Source organism: Bos indicus, chromosome 14 (genome assembly GCF_029378745.1).
Source record: "Bos indicus isolate NIAB-ARS_2022 breed Sahiwal x Tharparkar chromosome 14, NIAB-ARS_B.indTharparkar_mat_pri_1.0, whole genome shotgun sequence".
NCBI classification, from domain to species: domain Eukaryota; kingdom Metazoa; phylum Chordata; class Mammalia; order Artiodactyla; family Bovidae; genus Bos; species Bos indicus.
The window spans coordinates 65,480,840-65,506,930 of NC_091773.1; the positions used below are offsets into that span (position 1 = coordinate 65,480,840).

A 26,091-nucleotide genomic window follows, 5' to 3' on the forward strand; every position below is an offset into this window, starting at 1 on the left:
AATCATTTCTAAGATTTCTACCAATCTGCACTTTTAAAGAAAGCTGTGAAGAAACACAGATTCAACAAAACTTTTTTAGTTCTAAGAGACAAACAGATCCAAGCGCTTTACTTTCAAAGTATGTAATCTCATGGTATGTGCCACAGACTCATTCAAGCATGCAAATACTTACTGAGCGTCTGCTCCATAACAAGGATTAACCTAGATGCTAACAAAACTATATATATATATATATATGTGTGTATATATATATGTATGTATATGCACGCTCACTTAGCTGAAACTCACGGCATATTATTTCTACATACTCAAAAATTACATAATTGAAATTATTATTAAAAGAAACTTTCTAAATGCCATGTGGTACCCTGCTTTGGATCATGTTACAAAAAAAGTCATGAAATTAAAGTCTGTAACTTAAGGGTAATGCACCAACACAGGCTTCCTAGTTTTGACAAATGTACTGTGATAGTGTCAGATATTAATAATACAGAAAACTGGGTAAGAAATGTATGTGAACTCTCTGTACTAAGCACCTTTGAATTTTCCTATATATATAAAATTATTCCAAAATAAAGATGTTACTTAAAAAAACAAAGGTATTCTGCTCATGTTTACTAATAATTCATGCTTACTAATGATTAATAAAGTCACCTTTATTCTTATGAAATGGATATATTCTTTGAACTTAAATGCAAAATCAAAGATAACATTTTTAAAAATTTACGTTTATGTCATATCGAACTTACTGAACTGAAAAGCCACAATTCTAAACATGATAACCTCTTGATAACCTTAGGAATCAAAAAATTATTCTCAAATTTTACAACAATAAGTTTTTACATAAGGCTTTATTTCTTGGATGCTCCTAGAAGTGGTATACACAATGCTGTCGTTTCAAAGTACAGTTCTATAATCTAAAATGCTTAAGTAAAATTGAATATTTTAGTTGATTGTCCTTCAGCTGTCTACAGTTATTGTAGCAAAAAAGCAATTAATTGATTAAAAGGACGCAAACATTACAAGAACAATTTTCAACATTACTTTTTAAATGCTACGTTTAATTTGGCATGATTTTTGTTGGATTGATATCAACTGTTCAGAATGCTAATGCAGAAACATGACCTTATTTTCTGACCAAACTATGAACCACAAATTAATTCCATACATTCTTCAAACCCAAGCTGAACAATGAATTCTAATGTTTTCCTCCTAAATATCAACATATTTCCCTTAGAGAAACAAAAGTGCTTTAAATTTAAGATATATTGACTAATAACAAATAACACCCAAAAAGTCTATAAAAGTTTTGTATATAAAATGCCTATTCTGACTGACTCAATTTAATACAATTCTTCTCATTAGTGAAGTTAATAGAAACATTACTAGAATAATTTCAAATTTAAAAGTAAACATATAAAAGTCACCAGAAAAGATAGTACTTTACTAGCAATCCTTGGCTTCACTTATAAACTTAAAATAAAAATAATTGCACTTGGATCATTTAAAACTGGCAAGACATCTAGCAACAATTTGCAAAAGTTGTTTTTCTGTTATATTTTTAAAGAGTTTGTTCTATCATTTTTATTTTTTTCAGATTGGCCCATATCTCTTTAATTTAAACAAAGCTGAATCAGTAAATTTCAGATGCAAAATTTGTTTCATAAAATTCAGAAATAATAAACAATAGTGTTAAAATAGTAGAGGTAACATTTACATTATTTATCATTTCTTTCCCAAACTATCCCCCTTCAAAAAAAAAAAAAAAATCTTTTAAATTAATCAAGCCATGACGAAACTTCTGTTGAAACTTATTCTCTACATTTTTGAGCTTTGTCAAATGAGAAAATATGGAATAGCTTTAATAAGAAAAATCTTCAAACACGACTTATTTTAAAGTATTTTTAATCTACCATCTGCTAGAGTTATAAATTATACAGCTTTACTACTAATTGAAAACGCGTATTTCAAGCAGTTAAACAATCTAAGGTAAATTGAAAACATCAGAGCAGAAATGATTTTTCATTGCTATATTTCCAGTATCTAACAGTTGTCTGGAACAGTATGTGTAATACTACTTCTACAGCCTAGACACATAAGTTTATCTTTTTCAGAAAAGTGCATCCATAGAAAAAAAAATCCACAAATAAAATCAAAGAAAAATAATCTAAAAGAGCGTCCAAAAATTTAGAAAAATGCTGTTAGATAAGCAGATGGGTAGATGGATAGATGCTGCTGCTGCTGCTGCTGCTGCTGCTGCTAAGATGACTATGTACCGATGCTGATGAACTAGATAATTTCCAAGAGCTCGAGATACTAGTCCTTTTTTAAGTTACTACTTACTAAGTCTTGTGTACTATCAAAAAAGAACAGCCACTATTTTCTGAAAAGACTAGTATTCCTTCATCTGTCTAATGGACATTTAAGTTGTTTCCATTTTTATGCCATTGTAAACAGTGCTTTTATGAAGATTCATGTACATCTACTTGTTTGAGTTCAAACAAAGATTTTTCTTATTAAAACTATTCCATATTTTCTAATTTGACAAAAGTTAAAAAGAACTCAATTCTTTTTACTATATAGCTAGGAGTATAATTGTTTGGTCATTGATCATTCTTCATTTAACCTTTTGAGGAACTGCCAATTTTCCACAGTGACTGCACCATGTTACATTTCCACCAGTCTTCCCATTTGTTCTAAATTAACAGAAATAGTATGGACCTAACAGAAGCAGAAGATATTAAGAAGAGCTGGCAAGAATACACAGAAGAGCTGTACAAAAAAGATCTTCACAACCCAGATAATCACGATGGTGTGATCACTGACCTAGAGCCAGACATCCTGGAATGTGACATCAAGTGGGCCTTAGAAAGCATCACTACAAACAAAGCTAGTGGAGGTGATGGAATTCCAGTTGAGCTATTCCAAATCCTGAAAGATGATGCTGTGAAACTGCTGCACTCAATATGCCAGCAAATTTGGAAAACTCAGCAGTGGCCACAGGACTGGAAAAGGTCAGTTTTCATTCCAATCCCAAAGAAAGGCAATGCCAAAGAATGCTCAAACTACCGCACAGTTGCACTCATCTCACACGCTAGTAACGTAATGCTCAAAATTCTCCAAGCCAGGCTTCAGCAATATGTGAACGGTGAACTTCCTGATGTTCAAGCTGGTTTTAGAACAGGCAGAGGAACCAGAGATCAAACTGCCAACATCCGCTGGATCATGGAAAAAGCAAGAGAGTTCCAGAAAAACATCTATTTCTGCTTTATTGACTATGCCAAAGCCTTTGACTGTGTGGATCACAATAAACTGTGGAAAATTCTGAAAGAGATGGGAATACCAGACCACCTGATCTGCCTCTTGAGAAATTTGTATGCAGGTCAGGAAGCAACAGTTAGAACTGGACATGGAGCAACAGACTGGTTCCAAATAGGAAAAGGAGTTCGTCAAGGCTGTATATTGTCACCCTGCTTATTTAACTTCCATGCAGAGTACATCATGAGAAACGCTGGACTGGAAGAAACACAAGCTGGAATCAAGATTGCCGGGAGAAATATCAATAACCTCAGATATGCAGATGACACCACCCTTCTGGCAGAAAGTGAAGAGGAACTCAAAAGCCTCTTGATGAAAGTGAAAGTGGACAGTGAAAAAGTTGGCTTAAAGCTCAACATTCAGAAAACGAAGACCATGGCATCTGGTCCCATCACTTCATGGGAAATAGATGGGGAAACAGTGGAAACAGTGTCAGACTTTATTTTTCTGGGCTCCAAAATCACTACAGATGGTGACTGCAGCCATGAAATTAAAAGACGCTTACTCCTTGGAGGGAAAGTTATGACCCACCTAGATAGCATATTCAAAAACAGAGACATTACTTTGCCAACAAAGGTTCGTCTAGTCAAGGCTATGGTTTTTCCCGTGGTCATGTATGGATGTGAGAGTTGGACTGGGAAGAAGGCTGAGTGCCGAAGAATGGATGCTTTTGAACTGTGGTGTTGGAGAAGACTCTTGAGAGTCCCTTGGACTGCGAGGAGATCCAACCAGTCCATTCTGAAGGAGATCAGCCCTGGGACTTCTTTGGAAGGAATGATGCTAAAGCTGAAAGTCCAGTACTTTGGCCACCTCATGCGAAGAGTTGACTCGTTGGAAAAGACTCTGATGCTGGGAGGTATTCGGGCCAAGAGGAGAAGGGGACGACAGAGGATGAGATGGCTGGATGGCATCACTGACTCGATGGACGTCAGTCTGGGTGAACTCCGGGAGTTGGTGATGGACAGGGAGGCCCGGCGTGCTGCGATTCATGGGGTCGCAAAGTCGGACATGACTGAGCGACTGACCTGATGTGATGATTCCAGCAGCGTCAAATCACTGTTCTGGTCAAATCACCAATAATTCCCACATGGACAAATCTAATGAATTCATTCTCACAGATTACTTACTCAGCCCATTATAAAACATTTATAAGACTTAGCTTCCAGACAGGCACTGTATTGGTTTTCCATCTACATCACTAGTCACTAATTTTCCAAATCCCTCACTGACTAGTCAAAAGCCAAACTCCTGAAATTCATCACAAGCTTAACCCTCTTATGTGCATATGTTCAGTGGTTTGCAACTCTGTGGGACCCTATGGACTGGAACCCACTAAGCACCTCTGTCCATGGGATTTTAAAGGCAAGAATACTGGAGCGGGTTGCTATTTCTTCCTCCAGGGGATCTTCCCAACCCAGGGATCAAACTCCTGTCTTCTGTGTCTCCTGCATTTGGCAAGTGGATTCTTTACCACTGAGCCACCTGGGTAGCCAATCCTCTCACAGTACTCTTCAGGTCAGAAAATGTGAACTCAACCCTTCCAGTAGCTCAGGAGTCATCCTTGGATCCTCTATTTCCTTTACATCAGCCAATAAAATCTAACAGGAAGTCCTGCATTCTTGACCTTCCAAACAATTGAAATCCAAAATTCAATTACTTTTCACACTTTCACCTGCTATCACCCTAGTCCAAGACATCATCATCATAATCTCTTGTTTGAAAATTGCAATCCTCTCTGATCTCCTTACTGCTGCTTTTGCCCCCTTATAACGTATTCTCAACACAGAGATGTAATTCAGATTTTCCTAGAATTACTATGCTAAAAATTGTCCAAAACCTTATCTCATCCAAGGTTAATGACAAAGTCCCTAAAGTGACCTACAAGGCTGGACAATTTATGGGCCTCCCCCAAGGCCATAACTTCTTTGACACGATTTTGTACTATTTACATGTTAACTCACTGTGCTCTGGCCCCACTGGCCTCCTTGCTGTTCCCTGAAATTTGGGGGCCTCTGTATTTGCTATTCCTAGAATATTCATTCTTGTGTGTCTGCAAAGCTTCCTTTTTCGCAATTCTATACTAAATACACACTTCCCCTTAAGGCTTTCCCTGATCATTCTATTTATTTATTTACTTACTGAAGTATAGTTGATTTACAATGCTGTGTTAATCTCTCATGTACAGCAAAGTGAGTCAGTTACACATATACACACATGTATTCTTTTCAGACGCTATTCCCATATAGGTCATTAAGAGTCCTGAACAGTTTCCAGTGCTACACAGTAGGATCTCATTAGTTTATCTGTTTTGTAAGTAATAGTGCATGGGCTTCCCTGGTGACTCAGACGGTGAAGAATCCACCTGTAATGTAGAAGACCTGGGTTGGGAAGATGCCCTGGAGGAGGACATGGCTACTCACTCCAGCATTCTTGACAGGAGAATCCCCATGGACAGAGGAGCCTGGTGGGCTACTGTCCACGGAGTCACAAAAAGTCAGACATGACTAAGCACACAGTGTTTATGTCAATCCCAATTTCCCAATTTATCCCTTCCTTACTCTTCCCCCCTTGGTAACCACAAGTTTGTTTTTTGAACATTTTGAGTCAATCTCTGTGTTGTAAATATGTTCATTTGTACCACTTTTTAAGATTTCACACATAAGCAATATCACAATATTGTTCTGTCTGACTTACATCATTCAGTATGAAACCTGATCACCTTCTTATAAACTACACAATTTCCTCCCATTTAGTGGAAGCATTCACTATTACTCTTTCCTTCTATTTTTTTCTACATAACCCTCATCATCAAGGGGAATATTATATATATATTATTTGTTTTCACTAACAATTTAAATTTTAAGGCAGAGGGATTTACATCTAATCTGTTCACTGTGAATCTCCAGAGCCAAAACAATGCCTGGTACGTAGATGGCATTAATGTAAGTTTGTTGAATGAATTAGATACTCTTCAGGAACACTGTATGTGTGATACTAAAAAGGCCCATCTAGTCAAGGCTGTGGTTTTTCCAGTGGTCATGTTTGGATGTGAGACTTGGACTATATAAAGAAAGCTGAGTGCTGAAGAACTGATGCTTTTGAACTGTGGTGTTGGAGAAGACTCTTGAGAGTCCCTTGGACTGCAAAGAGATCCAACCAGTCCATCCTAAAGAAGATCAGTCCTGGGTATTCATTGGAAGGACTGATGTTGAAGCTGAAACTCCAATACTTTGGACACCTGATGCGGAGAGCTGACTCATTTGAAAAGACCCTGGGAAAGATTGAGGACAGCAAGATCTAGATAATTTTAAAAAAGGACTCTTTTAAAGGGAAAAAAAGAGCTGAGCAAAGAGAGAAACTATATAAACAACTCTATATATATTTCTAGAAAATGGTACAAATGAATCTATCTGCAGGGCAGAAACAGAGATGCAGACATGGAGAACAGATGTGGACATGGGGGGATGGGGAAGGTAAGGGTACGGCAAATTGAGAGTAGCACTAACATATATACATATATAGGGACTTCACTGTAGCTCAGATGGTAAAGGATCTGCTGCAATGCAGGAGACCTGGGTTCAATCCCTCGGTCGGAAAGATCCCCTAGAGAAGGAAATGGCAACCAACTTCAGTATTCTTGCCTGGAGAATCCCATGGACAGAGCAGGCTGGTGGGCTACAGTCTATGGGGTAGCAAAGAGTCGGACACAACTAAGCGATTAACACACATATGTGCATAAAACAGGTAGCTAGTGGGAAGCTGCAATATATCACGGTGAGTTCAGCTCAATGCTCTGTGCTAACCGAGAGGGGTGGAATTAAAGGAGTGGAGGAAGGCTTAAGAGGGAGGGCATATTTATATACATATAGCTGATTTCACCTTTTTGTATAGCAGAAACACAACACTGTAAAGCAATTATATTCCAACAATTCAAAAAATGTAAAACAAGAAAAAAAATTGCAATGAAAGACAACACAGAGATGAAATAGTACCTGGAGGGATACATGAAGTATTGGGAGATTTTCTCATGTACATTTCTTTTTTAATGGAAACACTATGACATCTTTGTATGCCAAATGAAATATTCATAGGCAAAGAAAAACTTTCTTTAACGCTATTAAAAAAGCAAAGTGGAGAGGGCCTTAAGACGACAAAAAGAGACCAAAGTTCAGAGATTTCAGATGAGGGGACATGTAATTTTATGAAGTAAGGATAGTTAGACTCCATCTCACATCTACTAAATGTAAAATAAGCTAGATTCTTACTAGAAGTCAAAATTTAAGCATTAAAGTTGAGAGATAAACATTTAAAAAAAAAAAAAAGGAAACCTACTTTGAAAGTCACAGTTGCCTTTGTACAATAAAATCCTATAGAAACAATAGGATCTTTCAAAGTCTGTGTTTTTTGTTGATGTGTAGTTGATGTAGGATCATTCCCAAGGTAGTTTTCCTCGGCATCGTCATAATTCACAATGGCAGGGACAAATGACCAGGCCCATGATACCCATCCCTGTGGCTGGTCGTCCTCTTGCTGTGAATACAGCTCTTGGCCTTTGTACTGAGCAGGATACTGCATATCTATTCGTGTTTCATCTTCAGCACCTATCAAAGTAAAGTCATATTAAATAAATCAAGAGAATTAAAACAAAAGAACAATTAGGAATTTAAATTATATAAAAATGTTTCTCACATGTGATTCTTTCTACATATAAAGCATGAACAAATCATATACTGGTTATTATTATTTGAAACCAATAATTTAGCATTACCACTTTCAAGTTTCTATACATTATACTGGATCAATCTCCTTTAATACTACACAGTATTATACGGTGAGTAATTTATTATATACTTTTGATAAATTTTGCTAAATACAAAGAATAAATTCACTCTTTAGGGCTTCATTCATTAATTTAAACAACAACAACATAAAACTTACCTCCCAAAAATAAAGCTAAGGTGCTAAAAAAATGACTGTTTTCAGAAACATCACAAAAATGAAAGAAGAGTTCTTGATTTCCTGATACACCCAAAAGAGAAAGAGAATGGCAAGTGTTCCTAGGCAGAATGTCTCCTCTTCCAAAAAAAGGATTATCCCAAGGATGAAAGTAAATGTTATGATGAAATTATTCTTAATATGATATTAACAAAATACAAATTAATTATTTTCTTATTAGTGAATAACAGGCCACCTCAAGCGAAGAGTTGACTCATTGGAAAAGACTCTGATGCTGGGAGGGATTGGGGGCAGGAGGAGAAGGGGACGACAGAAGATGAGATGGCTGGATGGCATCACTGACTTGATGGACGTGAGTTTGAGTGAACTCAGGGAGATGGTGATGGACAGGGAGGCCTGGTGTGCTGCGATTCATGGGGTCGCAAAGAGTTGGACACGACTGAGTGACTGAACTGAACTGAACTTAACTGAGAGCCAGTCATCCTGGAATGTGAAGTCAAGTGGGGCTTAGGAAGCATCACTACAAACAAAGCTAGTGGATATGATGAAATTCCAGTTGAGCTATTTCAAGTCCTAAAAGATGATGCTGTGAAAGTGTTGCATTCAATATGTCAACAAATTTGGAAAACTCAGCAGTGGCCACAGGACTAGAAAATATCAGTTTTCATTGCAATCCCAAAGAAAGACAAGGCCAAAGAATGTTCAAACTACCACACAATTGCACTAATCTCACATGCCAGCAAAGTAATGCTCAAAATTCTCCAAGCCAGGCTCAACAGAGGTGAACTGTGAACTTCCAGATATTTAAGCTAGATTCAGAAAAGGCAGTGGAACCAGAGACAAAACTGCTAATATCCACTGGGATCATCAAAAAAAAGAGTTCCAGAAAAACATCCACTTCTGCTTTACTGACTATACCAAAGGCTTTGTGTGGATCACAACAAACTGTGGAAAATTCTTCAAGAGATGGGAATACCAGACCACCTGACCTGCCTCCTGAGAAACCCGTTTGCAGGTCAAGAAGCTGCAGTTAGAACTGGACATGGAACAACAGACTGGTTCCAAATTGGGAAAGGAGGATGTCAAGGCTGTGTATTTTCACCCTGCTTATTCAACTTATATGCAGAATACATCATGTGAAATGCTGGGCTGGAAGAAGCACAAGCTGGAATCAAAACTGTCAGGAAAAATATCAATAACCTCAGATATGCAGATGACACCACCATTATGGCAGAAAGCGAAGAGGAACTAAAGAGGACCTTGATGAGAGTGAAAGAGGAGAGTGAAAAAGTTGGTTTAAAACACAACATTCAAAAAACGAAGATCATGGTATCTGGTCCCATCACTTCATGGGAAATAGAAGGGGAAACAGCGGAAACAATGAGAGATTTTATTTTGGGGGGCTCCAAAATCACTGCAGATGGTGACTGCAGCCATGAAATTAAAAGACGCTTGCTCCTTGGAAGGAAAGCTATGACCAACCTAGACACCATATTAAAAAGCAGAGACATTACTTTGCTGACAGTGGTCCCTGTATTCAGAGCTATGGTTTTTCCACTAGTGATGTATGAATGTGAGAGTTGGACCATAAAGAAGGCCGAAAGTCGAAGTACTGATGCTTTTGAACTGTGGTACTGAAGAAGACTCTTGAGAGTCCATTGGACTGCAAAGAGATCAAACCAGTCCAACCTAAAGGAAATCAGTCCTGAATATTCATTGGAAGGACTGATGCTGAAGGTCCAATACTTTGGTCACCTGGTGCAAAGAACCCATTCGTTGGAAAAGACTCTGATGCTGGGAAAGATTGAGGGCAGGAGAAGGGGGCAACAGGGGATGAGATGGTTGTTGAGGTTTATGACTGTATTGCTTTTAACAAAAGCAACCTAAATCTGTTCTATAGTATTAGGTTAGGCCATGAACCACACTTCCTTTTAGGCTCATACTACTAAAAATAATCTCTAGGTGATGGTCTCTCATGGGCTTAAGTGAAACACAGAATAACAGTTTTTTCCTTCACTTAGTTTGTATTAGTTCTCTGTTTTCAAAATGTTATTGAATCTAACATCATTAAGTTGGATGGTATCACTGACTCAATGGATATGAGTCTGAGCATGCTCCAAGAGTTGGTGATGGACAGGGAAACCTGGTGCTTTGCTGCAGTCCAGGGGGTCACAAAGAGTTGGACACAACTGAGCAACTGAACTGAATTAGTGAATAACATCTTTCTTATTCTACAGATGAAAAAATCATAGCAAAGAACTTTTATTTGGTTATAAATGGGCAAACTAAGGATTTAAATTCCAACTACTGTAACTTATTCTACCTTTTTAAAGATAAAATCCATCAAGGTTCTTTAACATTATTCCAACAATACAAACAAAAGAGGCAGATCATCATGGAATTTAGGGGAGAAATTATTTTTATACAAATTCATGGTATAAGCAGCCACCAGCAGATTCACTCATCTACTCTTCACTGATAAATCTATATATATACATACTCAACTAAACATCATCCTCATTCAGATTCACTTCTAGGTTTTCTGGCAAGAAAAACTTAACTTTTTTAATCCTCATGACGAGATTTTTGGAATATCATAGACTTTTAACACATGGCTATAGACACCAGTCCATTCTGAAGGAGATCAGCCCTGGGATTTCTTTGGAAGGAATGATGCTAAAGCTGAAACTCCAATACTCTGGCCACCTCATGCAAAGAGTTGACTCATTGGAAAAGACTCTGATGCTGGGAGGGATTGGGGGCAAGAGGAGAAGGGGACGACAGAGGATGAGAGGGCTGGATGGCATCACCGACTCGATGGACGTGAGTCTGAGTGAACTCCGGGAACTGGTGATGGACAGGGAGGCCTGGCGTGCTGCAATTCATGGGGTCGCAGAGAGTCAGACATGACTGAGCGAATGATTTGAACTGATAGACCTCTTTCAGCTGGGACAAAACTTGATAAATAATAACTAGAGTACCTAAAATATAGTACCAAGAGACATTAGTCATTTTACTTCAACATAAATTAGAAAACTTGTAATTTCAGAAAATGTTTTATATCATCTTCATATCTTGCTATTTAACCATAAATACCATATAAATTTATACTGAGGAATAAATAAAGCTTATTATTAACTGTCCCTAATAAGATCTCAAATAGGGCATCATCACTGAATATCATCTTCGTAATAAAACAAAAAGTCAGGCCAGCTCAACCTAAGACCAGACTGGGTCCACAGAGCTGAACTCTGGACCTCTCTTATCAAAACCATTCAACAGAAGGAGTGTCCCACTGCTTGCTCTTCTGAAGCAAAAGAAACATCATTCAGAGAAGTCTAAGAAATCAGTCACTATAATTTACACTTATCATTAACTAATAATGAAGAGAGGTTTTTTATGAAAGATGCTTTTGAAGTTTCAAATCTTTGCTTACTCCTTTGTCAAAAGAATGAATTAGGACCTGGAGAAGAAAATTTCTTAAAATATTCTTTTCCTTTGAAATGGTGCATCTTAACATGGGACCCTTTGGCAGAATTCAGGAATTTCATAACTTTCAATGAAAAAATACATATTCAGTACTTAAATAAAATGAAGCATTCTTCTAATTATGAATGCAGGTAACAAATCACAGTTACATCACTAGTAAGTACCTTCAACTCTAAAACCTAAAGAAATCATAAATATATCAAATAACGTGAAGCCATCTCAAAACACTTTACACATGTCAGTACTTTGAAACTATAATAGGTATTAGACTTTCTGCTCTACTTCACTGTTCAACATGTTAATACTGAAGCACATATTGAAAAACAACAAAAAGACAAAATACAGGAAATAACAGTTTTCAGACACTGGACTTCAAGCAATGAAGGACAGTAAGTTCTGAGAGAGGAGAAACAACAGAAATGAGTTTGACTGGCCCAGCTTACTGTCTGGAATCGGTTTCTAAGCTACAATAAGAAAGAGGGAATCCAAGTAGAGCTCAGAATCTCACAGATGAGAAAACAGAGTACTGAGTGTAGGTACACTAAGGTGCCTAGAATTTGCAAAACAGATCACCCAACAAGAGGACCTGCTCAGAGAGAGCGAGCTCCTGAGCCCGCAGAGGGCCCCACTCCAGTCTTCACCTGAGTATTCATCAGATTCATATAAGGAAACTAAGGCCTTTAAAAGAACCACCAGAAAGGGGCAAAGAAAATACTCCCCAAGGCTTACAACTGGGAATAGTCTGTGTTCCTACCACCAAGAAAGAGAAAAGCTCTAATTCACAGAAAACCAGGTACAGTACTCAAAGGTGTAATTATCTCAGTAGTGGAATAAAATTGGGCTTAAGCTAATGGCTGCTAAAGGTTTTAGACCCCATCTAAAAACCTTTAAGGCAAGACAACTGAATTAAATTGCTTCCAAATAACTTAAAATGTTTTCTAGAATACAATATATCCAGCACCCAACAAAATAAAATTCACAATGTGTAGCATCCAATTATCAGATGTGCAAAGAAGCAGGAGGATATCACAATGAGGAAAACTAAAAGTCCACAGAAAAAGACCTGGTCTTTCATAGCATTAGTAACATATTTCACAGCATTAGTAAACAAAAACATTAAGACAGCTATCTGAATAAAATGATATTCAAAAAAAGCACATTATTTTTAATAATCCCAACTGAACCTCTAGAGATGAAAAATACAGTATCTGAGATGAAACATAAAGTAGATGGGATTAACAGCAGATTAGCTACAGAAGACTAGTTATCTTGAACAGAAATACAGACTATCAAAAGTGAAACCAGAAAATGAAAGGGAGAAGAAAAACATTATGAACAGAACATCAGAGAGCTCTGTGGAACTTCAAGCCGCACAATATATGTGTTATTCGAGTCCCCAAAGGAAGAGAAAGGGGAACTGAAAAAGATATTTGAAATAATGCCCCCAATTTTTCTAACTATATCTGAAAACTATAAACTCACAGACGAAAAAACCTTAAAGTACTCCAAGCACAAATAACATGAAAAAAGGACACGAAGACATTAAAATCAAGGTACTTAAAACTTTCCAAGAAAAGGTTCATTGGCTTTACCAGTTTGTCAAAAGAATCCATAACATGCACAATAGAAGGTTAAGAATTTCTGCTTTAGACAGCTGGGGAAAAAAAAACAATTCAGATGTGTTTGGAAGCAAGCAACCTTTTTCTTTACAAAAAAAAAAAAAGAGAGCAAACCTAATCATCTTCTTAGAACACATAAAGGAATAGACATAAAGTTTTAAAAACTGCATTCAATCAAAATTTAAAACTGCTCAAGAAACACCTATTCAAAAATGAATTAAGCAAGTCAGAGACCAGCAAAAATATATTCCCTAGGGGTATTTGACATGTATTGTCATTCTTGAATTCAAAATATATAAAGAACCATCCTTATACATAGCCAACTCACTTCGCTGGACAGCAGAAACTAACGTAACACTGTAAATCAACTATACTTGAATAAAAAAGATTAAGGAAAAAAGTCACCAATCAGTAAGGAAACTCAAAAAAGTTTTAAAAACAGGCAAATATTTAACAAATGGCACAAAGTCAGATATATTAATTGTCAAAAATCACAGAAAAAAAGTTCAAAATAATTGATCAGATCAGTCGTTCAGTCGTGTCCGACTCTTTGCGACCCCATGAATCACAGCACGCCAGGCCTCCCTGTCCATCACCAACTCCCAGAGTTCACTCAGACTCACGTCCATCGAGGGAGTGATGCCATCCAGCCATCTCATCCTCTGTCGTCCCCTTCTCCTCTTGGCCCGAATCCCTCCCAGCATCAGAGTCTTTTCCAAGGAGTCAACTCTTAGCACGAGGTGGCCAAAGTACTGGACTTTCAGCTTTAGCATCATTCCTTCCAAAGAAATCCCAGGGCTGATCTCCTTTAGAATGGACTGGTTGGATCTCCTCGCAGTCCAAGGGACTCTCAACAGTCTTCTCCAACACCACAGTTCAAAAGCATCCATTCTTCGGCACTCAGCCTTCTTCCCAGTCCAACTCTCACATCCATACATGACCACGGGAAAAACCATAGCCTTGACTAGATGAACCTTTGTTGGCAAAGTAATGTCTCTGCTTTTGAATATGCTGTCTAGGTGGGTCATAACTTCCCTTCCAAGGAGTAAGCATCTTTTAATTTCATGGCTGCAGTCACCATCTGTAGTGATTTTGGAGCCCAGAAAAATAAAGTCTGACACTGTTTCCACCGTTTCCCCATCTATTTCCCATGAAGTGATGGGACCAGATGCCATGGTCTTCGTTTTCTGAATGTTGAGCTTTAAGCCAACTTTTTCACTCTCCACTTTCACTTTCATCAAGAGGCTTTTTAGTTCCTCTTCACTTTCTGCCAGAAGGGTGGTGTCATCTGTATATCTGAGGTTATTGATATTTCTCCCGGCAATCTTGATTCCAGCTTGTGTTTCTTCCAGTCCAGCGTTTCTCATGATGTACTCTGCATGGAAGTTAAATAAGCAGGGTGACAATATACAGCCTTGACGAACTCCTTTTCCTATTTGGAACCAGTCTGTTGCTCCATGTCCAGTTCTAACTGTTGCTTCCTGACCTGCATACAAATTTCTCAAGAGGCAGATCAGGTGGTCTGGTATTCCCATCTCTTTCAGAATTTTCCACAATTTATTGTGATCCACACAGTCAAAGGCTTTGGCATAGTCAATAAAGCAGAAATAGATGGTTTTCTGGAACTCTCTTGCTTTTTCCATGATCCAGTGGATGTTGGCAATTTGATCTCTGGTTCCTCTGCCTTTTCTAAAACCAGCTTGAACATCAGGAAGTTCACAGTTCACATATTGCTGAAGCCTGGCTTGGAGAATTTTGAGCATTACGTTACTAGTGTGTGAGATGAGTGCAACTGTGCAGTAGTTTGAGCATTCTTTGGCATTGCCTTTCTTTGGGATTGGAATGAAAACTGACCTTTTCCAGTCCTGTGGCCACTGCTGAGTTTTCCATATTTGCTGGCATATTTCACAGCATCATCTTTCAGGATTTGGAATAGCTCAACTGGAATTCCATCACCTCCACTAGCTTTGTTTGTAGTGATGCTTTCTAAGGCCCACTTGATGTCACATTCCAGGATGTCTGGCTCTAGGTCAGTGATCACACCATTGTGATTATCTGGGTCGTGAAGATCTTTTTTGTACAGTTCTTCTGTGTATTCTTGCCAGCTCTTCTTAATATCTTCTGCTTCTGTTAGGTCCATACCATTTCTGTCCTTTATCGAGCTCATCTTTGCATGAAATGTTCCTCAGGGAAGTGCAAATTAAAACCACAATGAGCAACCACAACATATACATCAGAATGGCAAAAAGTGAAAAAGGACTGACAACAGCAAATGTTGCCCAGGATGTGAAGCAATTAGCATACATTGCTGATGGGAATGTGAAGTGAAGTCAAAGTGAAGTGAAGTCGCTCAGTTGTGTCCGACTCTTTACGATCCCATGGACTGTAGCCTACCAGGCTCCGCCATCCATGGGACTTTCCAGGCAAGAGTACTGGAGTGGGTTGCCATTTCCTTCTCCGGGGATCTTCCTGACTCAGGGATCAAACCCGGGTCTCCCGCACTGCAGGCAGACACTTTACCCTCTGAGCCACCAGGGATGCGAATGTAAAATGGCACAATTACTTTGGCGGAAAAGCCTGGTAATTTATTTTTTAAAAAAGTATGTAATAATTCTTCTGTTAGGTATTAAACCAAGAAAAAGAATAGCTACATGTCTTCAAGAGACTTTCAGAAGAATGTTCAGGTCATCTTCACTTATGATAACCAAAATGGAAATAACTCAAGCATTCATCAACAGGGTAATGTCTAAATAAACTATGTTACATTCATATGGCATAGTCATTCAATGTACTTAGCAATAAAAAGGAAACAAACACTGATATATATAACAATACAGATGAACCCCCAAATACAATGCTTTCAGAGCAGTGAAAATACTATGAATGATACCATAATGATGGATACATTTGTGCAAACCCACAGAATATACATCAGCAAGACTGAACTTTAAACTACTGACTCTGGGTGATAATGATGTAGGTTCATCAGTTGTGATAAGTAGAGGGATGCTGATAATGGGGGAGGTTATGCATGTATGAGAACGGGGATATATGGGAAATCTCTGTACCTACCCTTCAATTTTGTTGCAAATCTAAAATTGCTCAAAAAATTAAGTCTTAAAAAGTTTTTAAAAATGAAAAGTAAAAAAACAATATTATGCTTGAGGAAAGAATCCTTTCACAGGAGAATTTATACTGTATGTTTTCTATTTACATGAAATTCCAGAATCAGCAAAAACTAATGCATGGCTTCTTTCTTTTTTAGAGATTCAGAACAGGGTTTTCTTAAGTGGAAGGGGGAGTGGGCAGACAGTTGGAGGAAGGGAAGTGACTGAATAGTGGCATGAGATAACTTTTTGAGATATTAATGACACATATTTTGATGAGTGTCCCATATCACACAGGCATACACATTTCTCAAAACTTCTTAAATAGCATACTTAAATTAACATTTATGTGTTTTACCTTATGAATTTAACCTTTAAAAAGAAAAAGAAAAAGAACTGTCAATAAACATAAACTTTAGATAGGGATATACTGTTGAAATCTAGTGGTGAAGTACATTGGTGTCCATAACTTAACCGTGAAATGCAGCAAAAACTGGTTGAATTGATGGAGAGAAAGTGATGTTAGATGAACAGATACATGATAAGCAAATGTGATAAATATTCACTGTAGAATCCAGATGATGAGTAGATCCTACACATCTACTCAACCACATAGTGGCTGTTGATTGTATAATACTTTCAACTTTCCATATATTAATATTTGAAATTTACCATAATAGCATGGTGGAAAAAATGAACTGACCAGCTTCTGTATGCTAGGTTTTGTTCAACTAGTTTTTGTTCTACCAGTTCTGTCATATAACCCTAGGAACAGAACTGCTGGATAATATAGTAACTCTATGTACAACTTTTTGACAAACCAGATTGTGTACCATTCCCACCATCTATGCTTAAAGGTTCCAATTTTCCCACATCCTTGACAACACTTATTATGAGTCGTTTTTAATTTTAACTACACTGGTTAGTAGCTATAAAGCACTCATTGTGGTTTTGACTTGTATTACCCTTCATGACTAATGATACTAAGCATATTTTCACATGCTTGTTGGCCACCTCGATATTCTTTCTGGAAACAGCTCTATAAAGACCTTTTGCCCACTTTTTAATGGGGTTATTTGTTCCCAAGTTTTAACTGCCCTTTAGCTAAAGGCTCTAACTATGAAAGTCAATCATCACCTTCTCCAAATTTTTCCTGAGACTCAGACCAACACAAGTCAAAGCCTACCACTCCTTTCACCATTTTTCTACTTCCAATCGTTAATACCTCTAATATTAATAAGTCAAATATCTGCCATCCACTTAACTGTTTAAGTGCTTAACTAACTGTTTACATGTCTGTCCACTCCAATGTACATTAAGATTTTAAGATTTTAAATCTGTCTCTGTACTTTCCCACATTTCTTTATCTCTGCATTCTCCTACATTCCCAGCAATAATGTCTTACATACAAATAGGCTTTAGTAAAGGTATAATGAACTGAATAAGTGAAATTAACCCACTAAGTATCTTTCAATGAAGTATATACTTCAATGAGTAATGCTCCAATTAATTAACTAGGTATCCTCTAAAACATACAGTTAATTAGGTGTAATTATAGTTTATTATAGACTATCCTGGTAGTTCAGTCAGTAAAGAATCTACCTGCATTGCAGGAGACCTGGGTTCGATCCTGGGTTAGGAAGAACCCTGGGAGGACATGGCAACCCACTCCAGTATTGTTGCCTGGAGAATCCCCATGGACAGAGGAGCATAAAGGGCTGCAGTCCATGGGGTCACAAAGAATCGGACACGACTGAGCAACTAAGCACAGCACACACAGTTAATTATAATTACATATGATAATTAAGTATAAATAACTTAGTTAAAATAACTCAGTGAGACTTTATAGAAAAATTATCAATATAGCTGGTCCTTCAACAACAAGGTAGTTAGGAGTACAAGATGAAAATCCAGGTATAACTTTATAGTCAACTCACTATCATATTTATAGTTCTGTATCTGAGGATTCAACCAACCATGGATCATGCAGTTTTACTGAAAAAAATTTGTGTGTAAGTGGATCTTACACAGTTCAAACCCATGTGTTCAAGGGTCAACTGTACTATAACTTACTAGGAAATCTTGAGGCTGGACTATCCTTTTGTATAATGTATATTCTGAACACTTATACCTACTAGAAATAGTCAAGTTATTTTAGCATGTAGGAAAAAAAAGAATAATATGCAAAATGTAGAAAAGAAAAAAATCAGTGTTAAGCAAATCATCCCATCATATTAGAATACTATAAAACATAATCTAATGTTGTAGCTTTTCAAGTTTCACAATGGTGAAAACATTTGTAAGAACAATAGTTATAAAAACTTTGTTGTATTTACCTGTAACATTTCCCAACATATCTTTATTGTGACAAGTAGAATCTTCTGTTTCTCCATCTTTAAAATTTCCTATTTCTCCATAGTAAAGAGCAATTCCAAGTTGCATTATACGGATAAACATAGGCAACTGCTGATCAGTGATAGAAAGTTTCAAACTCTCTACTAAGGTATGAATCTGTATTTTGAAGAAAACAAAAGCATCAACAAAAGTATACTCAGAATACTATTTAAACATAAGTACAGAAATGTTAAGCCTTAAAATGGAGTACCATAGGAAAAACAGTGATGTCTCAATGTTTCTAATACTTAAGCCAAAATGACAGCTCTAAAATCTTAGAAATTTAAACAAATTTTCCTATGATGATCACTAACTTTAGATAGAAGCAATGTTAATCCCAACTATCTAAGTGGAAATAGAAATGATCATGACAAGATACAGTCACAATGGATTTCAAAATTACTTTTCCAAAAATTTTTTGTTAACAAAGTACCCATCCTATAATATTAAGAGTATAATAGTACTCCAACAAAAACCATAAAGATCTCTGTCACAAATAAGAATAAAAGTTTCATAATGTCATTTTATAAGTCGTTAATCCACCCTTTCCAGCTTATTAACCAAAAAGAATGCATACATATCCTAAAAACATATGTTAAGTGAGTAAACTACTAACACTATAACTATGGAAGTATGCACCTGGTAAAATAATTGTCAGATATAGAAAACAAAGGGAAAATATGACCAGGAAAATTTCTGAAACAAACTTTAAAAGAATTAAACATGGTATAAAATTTACAACATGAATTAATTATAAGTAAGACTAATTACTATCAATAGGACACAAAGTCAACAATCGAAGTTCTCCTTATAGAACAATACATCAATAAAATATAAAGACAAGCTCAATATAATAATTTCCTGTTGCTACATAAACATGGAATAAAACCAATTAAGCCATAAAGTAAGTCTTTTGGAAGGTTTATTTTAACTAACTGGTATTTGAGTGTCTATGAAACTTGAAAAAGTAATGGCAATCAGCATTTCTTTAGGGACAAAGGCACAAAAAAACTGTACTTCAAGGGAAGCAAATTATATGGGAAAGTATAAAATACCATACTCAATTATGAGTACAGGTTTTAAAAACTGACAAAAATCATACACCAAATAAACTACAATGAGGTAAGAAAACTGAGGAAGGCTTATGCAGGTGTGCAATGCAGGCCTGCGAAGCTCTTCTTAAATCTGACATTTATCTGCCACATTCTTTTAAATACCATATGGCACCAATAGCACCAGTGATAGCTGTCTTAGCAAAATCAACCTCAATCCTGTATGCACATATGTATGCACTTAGAATCTTATACACATAAACATACATACCTTTAAAATATAAAAGATATTTTATACATTATACATATAAATATCTTTAAAATCAATAAAGCTAACCAACAATAGGAAAATTGACAAAGACCCTGAATGAATTTTTCAAAAAAAATAATGGCCACTGAACATATTTTCAAATATCTAAGTTTGCTAATAATCAAATTAATATTAAATTGCATTATTTTTGCTAAACAAGTTGGCTTTTATATAAGTATGATCATATTTAAGGATAGTAGAGTATAACACAGGCATTCCCCTTAATGTTCATGAGCATATACACTGGTTAAACATTTCTGGAAGCAATTTTGTAGTTCAGATGACAGGCCTTAAAAGTTTAAACCCATTAATAAGATATTTGCAATTACAGAAATCATTCCTAAGGAATCAATCAGAGATGTGGTCAAAGATTTATGTGTAGACTTCCATTCCTCTGAAAAACTGTTAAGAAAAAGTAAATTTTCACTAACAAGGGGAAATGTTAAATAACACATCTGTATGCTCTGTATCTCGTAGATGATATAATCTCTAAAACATTTATTACTCACAAAAGATAGAAAATTACAAAAAGTCTACCCAAATACAAATAAATTCAAAAGTCACCTAATGAAACATATATGAGAACCTTTGACAAATAATTAGAGTGTCTCAAACATTTTTGGAAATTCCCTGTCTTTGAGATGATCAATGAGCTTAACCATGTCCATTTAAATACTTATTTCCTAGGACTAAGAGCACAAAAATGATGGTTCTAACTCAAAACACCAAATCTTATATCACAGTACTATTAATAAAAAACTGAAAATTTAATTTCAGTTAAGCATAAGTGGTACCACTCTCCTCTAATTTACCCACATCCTAAAATGTACAATTAAATCTGTATTAAAGATCAATAAAGAAATTTTTATATGGTAAGGCTTCCCCATATTCATTACTTGCTTTCAAAATATATCTTGAATTTACTCTTAACATTCCCCAACTTCACTGGTAGAGTCAAAGTCAAAGAAGGAATGTTTAAGTCCATTGTCCTGGGATAGGGACACAATTACTATTGAATCAACACTATTCCGTGCTTATATTTGTCTAAGAAGCTATACCTGTGATGGATTCATTTTGATATTTGGCAAAACTAATACAATTATGTAAAGTTTAAAAATAAAATAAAATTTAAAAAAAAAATAAAAAAAAATAAAACAGAAGGAAAGAGTAACAGAATTTAAAGAAAACAATGTGTCCTGTACAAAGTGTAAGGAAAAAAAGATACTCAAGAGTGAGCACCACCAAAGAAAAGTGGGTGGAATTCATGTATAAATTCAAAGCTACACAAAATGACATGTCTTATGTTTTAAAAGCACTATGTAAAAATAATAAATAATTTCTATAGCCACGCCAAAACAAGCACAGTGGTCAATACCAGTGTTCAGGCTTAGGACTGGCTTTTTCATTACAATACAAAAGCTTATAATTCAATAATAAAAATTTATTCCATGTGAAAACTTAGTTAACAAAATCACAAGTCACTGTGTAAATTCTTTTTCAAAGACAGATAAATAGGTAAGAGATAGAGAAAAAAAATTTTTTTTTGAGAAAATTTTTATGCAATAAAACAACACAAAATTTACCCTTAGAGAATAATGATACACACTAAAAATATTGGCCAATACCTGGAGAACAAATTTTCATGTGGATCAAAAGATATTACTGAAACATTCACATATTCTTAAGGTTTTAATCACATTTTGAAACCATAGACAGCTAAAATTCCCTAAACCAATAAACTAATAGATAAGCAAATTAAGTCTTATAAAGTTATCTAAGGAAAACAAGGGTCAGAAACTATTATCAGATGAAAAATTTATAAGGATTGAAATAAAGACTAATATTCAGTCCACCATCGGTATAAATAAACTTTTTGATATGATCTCCTCTATCTAATTGAAGAGAAAAACACTAACAATCAGCAGGAAAAACTAAAATGGAATCTAAGTCACAGGGAAAAAAAGCTGTCCCCAAAAAATCTTTATTAGAACACTAAATGGAAAAAAGTTATAATACATAACAAATAACATAAAAGTTATAATATGAACAAAACATTTTTACATTATATATTTGAGGTTAATTTCCTCATTGCTTTTTAACAATGATTAGTATGTATAACAATCAATAAACAAAGTAGAAACATGCAACTTGACTATTAGAAAAAGAAACACCTACTTTTATAACAGATGGCATCTTAGAATTTAGGTTATCATAAGTAAAATGCAGACGAGTTCTGAAGGAACACTTGTACAATAAAGGATCCTGGTAGAATTCTATTTTACCACTGGCATTTCGTTTATCAAGACAAACTGTACAGTCAGAAAAATTGATAACCTTTCTCAACACCAGATCAGTTGCTAAAAGAAAAAAGAGAAAAACATTTTAAGTAAAAAGTAAACTTAGAAGAAAAAAAAAAGGCAATTCTTTATTAGTATAACTAATAAAAATAATAGAAGAAATAAGATTAATAAAGCATTTAACTAGGACTGTCAGCACCTATGAATAGAACTTCACATTTAATGCATCACTGAAAGCTTCCAACAATATTATGAAATAGGCACAATAATCCCCATTTAATGTATGAAGAATCAAACAGAAGCCAAAGAAATGAAGCAGCTTGTCCCCAATTTGCTTGACTCCCAAATACAAATTTAAGACAAAGTTTATAAAAATTTATCTACATTTCACTATCTGCAATGGAATACTAAACAACAATAAAATTCTTGGAAAATCACATTATAAAAACATTTGAGTAATAGTCGCTTATTTAACATTTATTTCTCCACTGAAATACTGCTGTTCTCAAAGCTTGCATTCTTCAATATGGTAGCCACCATGAATACAGTATTATTTAAATTTACCTATGAATTAAAATTATATGGAAATAAAATTTCAGGTCCTTGGCTGCATTAGTCACATTGCATGTACTCAAAAGCCACATACAGTTAGTGGCTAGGGCACTGGACAGTAAAAAGTAAAACATTTCCATCATCATAGAAAATTCTAGTGGCCAACATGTTTTTAAATAATGACTAATGAGGAAATTACCAAATTACCAGTAACATTATAAAGTCTGTTTTCAAGGGAATAAAAATGGAAACAATTGCTGGTAGAGTATCAAACTAGAGAACAAAACCTTTAGAAAATTTATTCCTAACTAACAATAATTCCTTGGTAAATATCACGCTCAAATCTACCTAGTCAGTGATTTTAAGTTAGCAACTATCCATACACTATGGCCATGGCAATCTTCAAAACAATAAACTATATTTTAGTCCATTCTATTTCTGAGTACATCCTGGCAACCTCTAATTAATTCAGCATTTAATTCTGTTTTCTTCTTTTGGATTTAAGTTTTTAACATGTATAAAGAATATGTACATGTATGAAAATAGTAAGGTTTTATTAAGGAAATAAATTTTAAATTTTTTAGCTGAAAAAAATACAAACTTACCACATTATTTCATGTTATACAGTATATAAATGATTTAGTTACTATTATGTACATATACACAAATTAAAGAAATTATCAAAATAGGAAAGAAATTATCATAAGAAGAAATGAAAGAAACCCTCTAGTTGCTTTCTTCCCTCTCTTTATAATAATTATAATTCACTGAGTATTTGCTATTAGACACTACACTAAATCTTTTGCAGTCATTCTTTCTTATAATATTTATATGGCTCTGTTTAAAAGCTGTGGAATGAAGGCACAATAAGGGTAAATAATTTGTCTTGTCAGACAGTTTATAAAGAGCAGAGCTATAATTCAAACTCTGAAAACCTTACTCCAGAGCACATGTTCTTCTCCATTACGCTATAAAAATCACTTTATGCTAAAGTAATCATATTTCAAGGATATTCTAGAAAACATTTCTGTGAAAGTGAAAAGGATTAAGTTTTGAAAAATACTTTCCTAAACACTAATAAGAACTATCTTAAAAACATACAAAATGAATTCTACTTCTGGTATTTTTAGATAATGTGCTACAATCCAATCTATAAAATGAGAGTAATAATTATGCTGACCTAACAAGCACTGTAGAAAAAGACTCTGCATTAGTTTCAAAATGTGAATATTTGCATATCCTCCTAACAAACCCACTCCTAAGTACTATGTATGTCCTAAAGAAATGCTTACATGCATGGATAATGTTTTCAAGATTCATTCATGTTTTACCATACATGAAGACTTCATTCTTTCTTAACTACTCTGTTTTAATCCTTTAACTTCTGAAGTAGATACTGCTTCCCCTTTTAGAGGCATTGACAATATCTCAGAAACAAGCTTGGGTTTTTGCATATGCTCTTATTTATGCCTTACAACAGAGCTGTAATATCAGGATTATTTTTCATTTTTAAAATGTGAAGGCCAAACCCTAAAGAACACACTGCATTTCAGTTCTTCTAGTTCCTATTTTACGCCTTAACAAGGCAAGTTAGGAAACCCTGAGACTCAATTTCACTTTGCTTTCTTGTTACTAGGACTTAAATAAATGAATATACTACTAACAAATGAGAAAGGGTATGACTTTATGGAACTGTAATGAGAATCTGAGAAAATGAATTAAAATAATAATAACAGCAGCTCACTTTCTGAGCACTTACTATGTAACAAATACTTTTATGCTATGGTATGTATTTGAGGAAAATAAGAAACCACAAAGTAACTCACACAAGATCACACATCTCTATGAAGTTGGGAGAGTCAAGATTCAAACTCAGGTAGTCTAACTTTAGTGCCAGCGCCTTTAGCAATTAGGTACAATAGCAAATCACAGATACAAGGCGTTCACAATAGTCTCCTTACTGTATTTTCCAAAAATACCCACTCCCTACACTATCAGAACATGTATCAAAGTGTTGTGACTTATTTAACTATTATGTCTTCTAGCAAAACAGCAGCACTTTTTTCACAGCTGTATTTTCAAGGCTTCTCAACATGCCTACCTTCCATGTTGAAAATATATAAAATAATAAAAAGTATTTGGTAGTTATTAAAAATATATTATTATTAAATAGTTATTTTAATATAAGCAGAAGGAAAATGCAGCACATAATAAAGGAGGCTTTGTGATTTTCCAAACACCCCAAATATGCTCTGCAGTATACAAATCTAAAACATACATCAGATACACAGTTTTGCCATTACTGAACTATGTAAAAGCAACACATTCCTTTTCCTCTTTCAAAAACATTCAAAATTTTAATTATTATTCAATTTTTATTCCTTCAACCCACCGTACTGTAAAATATGACATTAACATTTGAAACAAGCATGAGATAAGAATAAAAATTAAGAGTATTAGAAAACAAGTCAGATTTCTTAATCTGAAGGTCTAATAATCTCCTATAATTGTATGCTAAATTTAATATATGTACATTTTTTTCAGGATGAAGATATAAAGCTTTCAGTAGACTTAGCAAAGAGGCTGGTGGACCAAAAAAGGTTTAGAATCCAAGATAAATGTTTCAACAGAAGAAAAAGAAAAACGTCAACTAATCTTGACATTTACTCACCAGAAATATCCATGAATGCACGATCCCACAATTCACCTACTGTATAGCATTCTGCGGATGTGATGTTGACTGAAAGGACAATATCATCTTCAACATATTTTAGTATCAGATTATTTATAACAATATTTACATTATTTACAACTCGTCTGATCAGACTCTGTACATAGCCTATAAAATAAGGGGAAAAATATTCCAATTAAATGTTAAATCAATAATTATCCTTAAAATATTACTGAACTTAATGTACATGAACAATGAGAGTATCATTTTGCATCTTTTGCAAAGATGAAACCAACATTCAGATAGGGAAATAGGCTTGCCAAAGA

General features: G+C 35.2%; 1 protein-coding gene across 27 annotated transcripts in view; it reads right to left on the bottom strand.

The window, feature by feature from the left end:
* The window catches only part of VPS13B (vacuolar protein sorting 13 homolog B), an 807,303-nt gene that overhangs the window by 717,373 nt on the left and 63,839 nt on the right, over nt 1–26,091 (bottom strand). For all 27 annotated transcript variants that reach the window (XR_011570715.1, XR_011570716.1, XM_070803099.1 and 24 more), the window contains 4 exons: nt 25,766–25,933; nt 22,421–22,602; nt 18,826–19,000; nt 7,651–7,919 (listed from right to left, as the gene is read on the bottom strand). Coding sequence is in view for 25 of the 27 variants with exons in the window: in XM_070803099.1 (XP_070659200.1) it covers nt 7,651–7,919; nt 18,826–19,000; nt 22,421–22,602; nt 25,766–25,933 (794 nt within the window). In the remaining 2 variants the exon portion in view is untranslated. The remainder of the gene's footprint in view (nt 1–7,650; nt 7,920–18,825; nt 19,001–22,420; nt 22,603–25,765; nt 25,934–26,091) is intronic.